The sequence below is a fragment of the Peromyscus maniculatus genome, chromosome 20 (genome assembly GCF_049852395.1).
Source record: "Peromyscus maniculatus bairdii isolate BWxNUB_F1_BW_parent chromosome 20, HU_Pman_BW_mat_3.1, whole genome shotgun sequence".
Lineage (NCBI taxonomy): Eukaryota > Metazoa > Chordata > Mammalia > Rodentia > Cricetidae > Peromyscus > Peromyscus maniculatus.
The window spans coordinates 52,883,127-52,891,269 of record NC_134871.1 but is presented as its reverse complement, the minus strand read 5'-3'; the positions used below and the strand labels follow the sequence as shown (position 1 = coordinate 52,891,269).

General features: G+C 55.8%; 1 protein-coding gene across 3 annotated transcripts; it reads right to left on the bottom strand.

The window, feature by feature from the left end:
- Nucleotides 1-284: 284 nt before the first annotated feature.
- Tspo (translocator protein) lies at nt 285-7,862 on the bottom strand. 3 transcript variants are annotated; one of them, XM_006980243.4, is made up of 4 exons: nt 7,806-7,862; nt 2,392-2,602; nt 1,616-1,754; nt 285-721 (listed from the first exon to the last, which is right to left on the bottom strand). In XM_006980243.4, the coding sequence occupies exons 2-4, from the start codon at nt 2,571-2,573 to the stop codon at nt 533-535; spliced, it is 510 nt and encodes a 169-aa protein (XP_006980305.1). In that variant the 5' UTR covers nt 2,574-2,602; nt 7,806-7,862; the 3' UTR covers nt 285-532. The 3 variants fall into 3 exon arrangements, with proteins under 3 accessions (XP_006980305.1, XP_006980304.1, XP_076412567.1); XM_006980242.4 differs by having other exon boundaries at nt 7,644-7,845; XM_076556452.1 differs by lacking the exon at nt 7,806-7,862 and adding an exon at nt 3,243-3,266.
- Nucleotides 7,863-8,143: the final 281 nt, after the last annotated feature.

Below are 8,143 nucleotides of genomic sequence, written 5' to 3'. Positions count from 1 at the left end.
TGCTGCCTAAAGTGGTTATAGGTCACCCAAATGGAGCCCTGGGGAGGGGTAGGTGACAGCTCCTGGGGTAGGCGGGTCTGGGCCAGCAAGATGGCCCCGCCTCTGGTGCTGGGACTCAACACCCCCTTCCTGCAGGTTGGGTGTTGGCGAGCCACCCTAGGTTGGAAAAGCTGGGTGATGCAGCCCAGACAGGCCCAGCCTCAGCAGCAGAACCATGCTGTATGGCCATAGCCTCTGCTGTCCCACAGACCAGGCGCCCCACAAAGTACAGAGTCTACTATACGTGAAGTTAAAGACTTTATTTAGCTTTAAAAGCCCCATGTTCCTAGGGCATGCCTGGAGCAGCGCAGAAAGGCAGGTACAACTGTCCCTGGGTGGGACTTGGCACTGACCACCTTGACCTGCCTGGTGGCTCCCTGGGCCAAGCAAGACCCAGGTAGACCAGGCAGGCCCAGTGGTCATGAAAGCTTGATGGGCTACCGTCCATGGTACCTGGCCGGCATGGCTGTGGTCCTGATGGGTAAAGGTGCACTCACTCTGGGAACCGTGGGCCACCTCCCCGGCCAGGGTTGTCACGCCAGACATAGTAGTTGAGCATGGTGGCAAAGGCCAGCCAGGCCAGGTAGGGGTAGAGCAGGCGGGCAGCTGGCGGGCTCACTCGGTGCCAGGCGAGGGTGGTGGCGGTTGCAACCCCACTGACGAGCACAAGGTCTGCCAAGGCCTGCAGGAGACAGGAGGTGGGGAGGCTAAGACCCTGCTGGGTCTGGAAGTTAGAAGTCTCGCTTCGCCCTGACTGCACCCCTGAGGTGTGATGGCTGCCTCTGCTCTGTTCTCAGCCTCAGTTTCCTGGTCTGTAAGTCCCTGCCTCTGTGCCATGCATGGAGACAGCCCTGTGTATGACAGCCCCCAGGGGACACAGCATGTCCAAGGGTGAAGGGGTGGCTGGAAGGTTTCTGACCTGAAGATACAACGTTGTCAAGTGCTGACCCGAGAGGCCGGTGTGAGGGGGTCAGACTGCTGGGGTGTGCACGTCACAGGCTCAGCAATAGCTTTTGTTTTTCCAAGAAGGTCTCACTATGTAGTCTTAACTTTGAACTAGCCTTGTAGTTCAGAACTAGGCTGTCAGACTTAAAGCAATCCTCCTGCCTCTGCCGGGACTGCAGGCCAGGCATGTATCACCAAACCCGAACAAGAACATTTTTAAGGAGAGGCTTTGTCCCCAAGTGTCATCACACACAGCATCGGATGTGAGGCTGGTGTCTCTTGCCGTGGCTTCTAAGCCCAAGACCAGAGCCCCACCCACTTCCGCCTGGCCCTCTGGACTTTCTTCATGGAGGGAAGATGGACTGAGGCGGCGTTGGTACACAGGTCACTGTCACCTAGGCTGGCCTAGCCCTCTGCCGGGCTCAACTGATCCTCCCACTTCAACCTCTTGAGAGCTGGGACTACAGGGGCCCCACTGCACCTGACTCACGGAACTTCTAAAGGGGCCCGCAAGTCACAGGCCTCCCCACCACCACCACCTGCAGATACTGATGTCATCTGGGATGTGATATCACCTGTCCTCCCAGGGTCATCTCCAGTGACCCAAGAGTCAAGCTGTGGCTACACTTACCCAGCCCATCTGCCGGGCACCAAAGAAGATGGGGGGCCATGCCCAGTTCAGAGCCAGCTGGCCAGTGTAGAGACCCAAGGGGACCACAGCCTCCTCTGTGAAACCTCCCAGCTCTTTCCAGATCATGTAGGAGCCATACCTGAAACAGACAGTGGGTCAGGACATCACAGGGCAAGGCCAAGAGTGCTACCCTCCCGAGACCGCTCGGTGATGGCTTAGGTGTGTATGCCCTGCCGCTGACTTCTGTGTGATCTCAGAGAAGCTGCTTGCCCTCTCTGGGTCTTTGTCTCTTCTAAGATTGCTATGGAGAGTTGACTTGAGACCCTAGTCTGTGTGTAGTTTCAGGACGACGAAACTGTTCTGGGGATAAGGGGACAAGCAAGTGGCAGCTTAGTCGCTCAGTCTCTTGGGGCCATGAGGCAGTGGCTGCAGAGGGCTCCTGGGAATGAACCACACCGGGGTCTGGTTCTGTACGGTACAACCAAAGGACACAGCTGCCACGTTTGTCCTGGCACATGGTGCTGTTGTCCACACTGACCTTTATACATGGGGCAGCCTCAGTAGTGTGAACCCAGGCTGGGTTCCCAGAAACAAGCAGGAAAAAGTTCAATCTTGCAACGCATAGGTTGGCAGCCTTGCCACCCTCCCTTTCCCATGGGGGGGGGGCGGGGGATGATGCCACTCTGTCCTGGGGCCTCCCTCTGCACAGGGGTTCAATGCCCAGCCTGATGCCATGGGGAACAGGGCACTGCAAGGTGGCACCTGCAACCACCTACCCCATGGCCGAATACATTGTGCCCCAGATGGGACCCAGTGTCCAGCGAGGTGGATGCCAGGAGGGTTTCTGCAGGCTAGCATACCAGCGGAGGCCCTCACCACGCACAAAGTAGGAGCCCATGAAGCCCCCCAGGCTGGGTACCAGAGTGAGGCCCACAGCGGGCACCCAGGATGGAGCCATAGCTACTGCGACTGCTGTTCTGGAAAGATCTGAAAGAGAACACAGGGTGAGCGGCAGAAGTTCCAAAGAGCCACAGGGAACGGCCCAGCATTGCCTTCAGTGCCTCTGAGGTCCTGTCCCCCAGGATCAACCAGCCCACCTATTCTAGATGGGTGAGGCAGGAGAGCAGCGTCCACCCCCCATCCACACTCATACCCCTGCCCGGAGGTTTCACCCAGCATTTCTAGGCCAGGCAGTGTCTGTCTCACAAAGTTAGGCTCACACAGACACTCAGGAAAACACCTAAGACTGGGTCCCAGCCCTCTTTCCATGTCTTCCAGCTGGTCTCCAATCCTCTGCAGCCAATCTCTGGGCTGGAGTCAAGACTCTTGTGAGTTAGAGAATGAGGGCCCTAGTGTGGAAGTCCAGGGCCCCACTCTGTCTCTGCTCTCTGTAGGAGTACTAAGGCAGTCAGTGCCCTGACTGGGGCTCAGTTTCCTCATCAAAAAAATTGTTCCCACTAGCACCTACACTGACAGTAGCCGGAGAAGTGGGGTGTCTGCTTGCATTAGATAAGAATGCAATGTTGGGGAGGTGGTTCAGTAGGTCAAGCATTTGCTGTGTAGGTGTGAAAAGTGGAGTTTGGATCCCCAATATCCATATGAATGCTGGGTGAGTATGGTGACCCACCTGTAATCCCAGTACTGTGGAGTCAGGGATGGGGTTCCCAGAGCAAGCCAGCCAAACTAGCTGGAATTGGCAGACTCTGGGTTCAGCAAATAAAGTAGACAGCTATAGGGTGGGCAGTGGTGGCGCACACCTTTAATGCCAGCAGAGGCAGGCAGATCTCTGTGAGTTGGAGGCCAGCCTGGTCTACAGAGCGAGATCCAGGACAGGCACCAAAGCTACGCAAGAGAAACCCTGTCTCGAAAAAAAAAAAAACAAAAAACAAAACAAACAAACAAACAAAAAAAGTGAACAGCTATTATTGAGGAAGACACTTAATGTCAACCTCTGGCCTCCACGCACGCACGTACGTACACAAACAAGTGCATCTCACACACAGAATGAGAGAGAGAGAGAGAGAGAGAGAGAGAGAGAGAGAGAGAGAGAGAGAGAGGGAGGGAGGGAGGGAGGGAGAGAGAGAGAGAGAGAGACTGAGGGAAAGAACGTAAACTAGGATAGCCCAGACAGACCTTGAAGGTGAGGACTTCCCGCACCAGGCTCCTATGGAGCTGGGATGACCCATCATCTGAGTCATGGCTTAGAGGACATTTTTAATGAGTTGAAAACTGTTTTCAACATAATCTTTCGGGGGGGGGGGGGGAGAGTACAGGTAACTGCAGAGGATGAGCGACAGGAAGCAGGGTGGGCCCACTTGGGTGGGAAGGTGGCAACTTCTGGAGGTCAACCCTGGCTGAGAAGCTGTATGGAGGGGAGAACCTGGGGGTCTGAGGGGGTGCCTGGGGTTCTGAGATGCAACCTGGGGAAGGAGGGAAGTGGATGGGACCTGCGGGGCCTTTAGTTCTGCATTTGTCAAAGTCTGCACCAGAAACTGCACTGTCCTGCCAACACGGTGCATCCTGCAGCCCCTCAGCACTGGGGTGGGGTGGGGTGGCAGGAGGATTGTGGGTTCTAGGCCAGCATGGGATACACAGTGAGATTCTGTTTTATAAGAGGGGCGGAGGGAGGAGGGAGGAGGAAGGAGAGGATCACTGTCCCTGCTGGAGGTCACTGCTCCTCCCGTTGTCAAGACCCCTTCACAGTATCACTCCTGCTCTAAGACCTGGGTGACCCCTGTCAGGGCTTTCTATTGGTTTTGTTGTTGTTTATTTTTGTTTTGTTTTGTTTAAGACAGGAGCCCAAGTTGGCCTAGAACTCACTCTGTAGTCCAGGCTAACCTTTGAATGCATGATCCCCCTGCCTCAGCTTCCTAACTCCTGAGTGCTAGGATTACAGATCTGCATGACAGTGGTCTGGCTTACACTGTGGTTTCTTCTCCTCTCTTTTTAGGGCACAAAGATACTATGTAGCCCAGACTAGCCTCAAACTGATAGTAGTCTTTCTACCTCAACTTCCCAATGGCTCAGATTACAGGAAGTACTACCACCACCATTAGCATGTTTCATTAGCTGAGGTGAAACTCCCCAAATTTAAACTAACGATCTTCTGGCCAACACCAAGTTCCAAACATGTCCATCTCCCACAAAGAAACCAACGGCTGCTGGCAGTGGCTCCTTGCTCCAACCTAGCCCTGCCCCTCCCCACAAGCAGGAACCCCCCCCCCCTTAGGTCCCTCAGCACCTTCTCTGGATATTCCTTACCAGGTCAGAGCCTGTGTAGCTGGCTTCCTTCCTGAGAACCCCGACTTAGAGGTTTGCCAGCCTTCACACACACACACACGCACACGCACACGCACACGCACACGCACACGCACACGCACACACACACACACACGCACACGCACACGCACACACACACTCCTGTAGCAGTACCTCTTTTCTCTCTGCAGCCTCTGTGGGGGACCTGCTCCCACATTTTCTCCCAGGGTACTCTTGAGGAGGGAGCAGTGAGAAATTCTTAGATGGAAATATAGAGGGAGAGAGACAGAAACACAGGATAGCCTCGGGAGGGACTAGATCAAAACCCATCAGCCCTTTCTGTCTCTTCTAAAGGCATTTTATAGGAATGACAAGGGGTGGAGCAAAAGACACCCCCCCCCCAGCACAGCCAAGTGCAGACCCTTCCAAATACGTGGTAACCACACATGTGGTCAAGCAATCCTCTAATGCAGTCCCGCTGGGTAAAGCAAGTTCAGGTCTCACTAGGAAACCTCTGTGGACCCCAACAAGGCTCTGCAGACAAAAGCGCTCCTGTCACAGCCCCCAGCATGTGGAGGGCAGGCCCAACTCTGTGCCCAGGAAGTCCCAAACAGGATCAACCAATGTCTCTACTGACAGATTTCAGAGTCCACAAGTCTTTCATTATCCATCCACCATACAGGAAAGGGTGGCAGCTATCTATCCCAAGGGCATACCATGAGGACAGGATCTAGGGACAGGACACTGAACCCCAGGTTCCTGCTGCCATCCTCCAGCTGTCCCCCAAAAGGCCAGGCTGTGTTTATACTCAGCTGCACTGAGGAGATCAGAGACAGGACCCCTATTCCCATCCAAGGTCACAAACCAAGACAGTCACCCCGTCCCACTTGAGACTGAAGGAGAAAGTTGGGCCAGGGACCTTTCCAGGGGCCTCTTGGAGACTGCCCAGTTCCTGAGTCACCCGCCTAGAGGGGTGGCAGACAGGCAGGGGTGGGGCCCGTGAAGCTGAGTCACCCTGGGCTAGGCTGAGCTGGGTAGGAGACCAGCCCAGGGTGGAGTCCCGGAAGGGTATAGGGGACAGGGCAGGAATGCCCAGAGTGGGCAGAGCCATCTGCTCACCCTTTATTTCAGTCTCTCCAGAAGGCACACAGCATCCTAAACTTCACCCTACTACTAGCTTACAAGGGGGCCTTGGGATGTTCCAGGAAGGAAGTCGGGACACCAAGATCTCGCCGGAAAACTCCACACAGGGCTAGCTGTGGCTATCAGTGCAGGGACCACTCATCTGCTTCCTCCAGGGGAGGAAGTGACTACCCCTCCACCTCTGGAGAGCACCTTGAACAGAGGGCATAGGACAGTAGAGAGCAGACCATTTTTATAGGCCTTGTCTACTTTGACTGCTCCAGGACTCTGGGGGAATGAACCAAGGCATGGCTCCCTGCTCAGTGCTCTTCCTTCGCCCTGTCAAAGCTTCCTGTGTTCCCCACAGTGGCCACAAGGCAGGGGCCAGCCACCTCTCTTTGATCCACACAACCTGCTCCATACCCAAAGGGGACTTATTGCTAGTGCCACTTTCCAGGTGAAGAAACTGAGGCCCAGGAGATTGTAGAACAAACATTCCAGGTCTGTGTCTCTAAAGCCCACAAGGACACTCGGCCACTCTGGGATAGCTTTGTCCCCTCTGCCTGGAATATAGCTCCCGGGGCAAGGATCAGAGACCCACAGGCAGCCACTGTTCTCTTCCCAGTGTCAGAAAGGTCTCAGGCCAACAGCGCCACCCTCTCCATCCCTTGGCGCTATCACTCCGTGGAGCCTCGGACCCCCCCATCTCTTTGACGGACAGCCAGATAGGATGCCTGAGCCCTCCCTCATCGAGTCTGGAGTCGGCAGCCTCTGTAGTATTTCACTCCTGGCTAGGCTGGCTAGGCAACCACATACTGCTACTCAGGGACATCCATGTCCCAGTCTGTGAAGCTAGGGCAGAGCCGGTGGGTCTGGGGCACCTGTTGCTCTGGGGCTTCCCCAGAGACTGTGACCCAGAAACAGAAGGGCGCCAGCTCTTCCTTCCACTGCCTGAAGTTCCTCCCCATCCTTCAGCTTGCTTCCCTTCCAGCGATCCATTGCTGTCCCGAAGAATTTTAGGGCGTTTTATCTTAAGGAACCTGCAAATCCTCATTAGACCTTTCACCAGCCTTTCTCATTCTGAAAGTAATCACGGTGTCAGTAAGAGGTCGGTTAGGACCGGCAGGAACTGGTCCTCAAGAGATCTGGGGTGTGGGGAAATGGCGTTGCCGAGTGGCAACTTTTTCATACAAAGCAGGCTTTCAGGCGCCGCTTGCATAACCCCTAACAAGGGGGACGCAAACAGAAGAAGCCGAAAAGTCCGATCAGGGAAAAGCTGAAGGATAGAGAGAGTGAAAAACAAGCCTGCCGTCTATCGACCCCACCCGTCAGGTACCCACTGTCGGCAGTTTCTGAAGGCCAGCGGGTCTCAGTCCAGCCATGGCCAGGCACAGATGTGTGCACAAGCAGTGTGCGAGTGCACACATCAATGCGCAGGAGCGGCAGCCCACACTGTGCATGCAGGGGAAGTAGGCTTTGGCATCAAAAAGCCGAGGCGCAAGTCCTGACTCCTACCCTCCCCTAGTGTGAACCTTTGCACAGCTTCAGCTGCCCACGGATCCCAGTGCTCTCCCGCAAGGGAGGCAGGATTGCCAACAGCCAGAGGCCCCCTCCCTTCTGCGCCCAGCTGCCGCCAGCAGCAACCTACCCGGTCCCCACCGAGGCGCAGGACCTTAGCCGCTGTCCCCAGGGTGCCAACCACCCTGAGCTGCACACTCTCTGGGGAGGGGTCCCTCCCGCTTGGTGCTGGCCTCACTTTCCCTTTTGTCTCCCCGCTGTCGGGGTCTCACCCATCCGCAGCCCCACTCACGCAGTTGCTGGCTGCTCCCGGATGGACACTGAACACAGAGGTGGTGGCCGCTGACCCCGCCCCACCCCGCCCCGCCCCGCCCCGCGCCGCAACCGGAGGCACCCTGGTTTCTTATGCACGCCCTTGGCCAGGCATTCTTGTCTTCTTCTTGGTGGGCTTGGACAAAGAGGGCAGAGATGCTCTGGGCATCGCAGGCAGGCCATTGTTCTGCAGATAACCAATGTCAGGGTGTGGTAGCACTTGCTTGTAATCCCATCACCAGAGGCTGAGACAGGAGGATGACAGTGAGCCTGCAGCCAGTCCGGACTGCGTATTTATTCTTTTGCAACTGTGCCTGA

Bases quoted from the DNA above. Each gene is read 5' to 3' on its own strand.
- Tspo (XM_006980243.4), bottom strand. From the start codon at position 2,573: ATGGCTCCATCCTGGGTGCCCGCTGTGGGCCTCACTCTGGTACCCAGC. The intron at 1,755-2,391 runs GTAGGTGGTTGC...TGTCTGTTTCAG, and splicing joins ACAATGTATTCGGCCATGGG to GTATGGCTCCTACATGATCT. The intron at 722-1,615 runs GTAAGTGTAGCC...TGTCTCCTGCAG, and splicing joins GTGCCCGGCAGATGGGCTGG to GCCTTGGCAGACCTTGTGCT.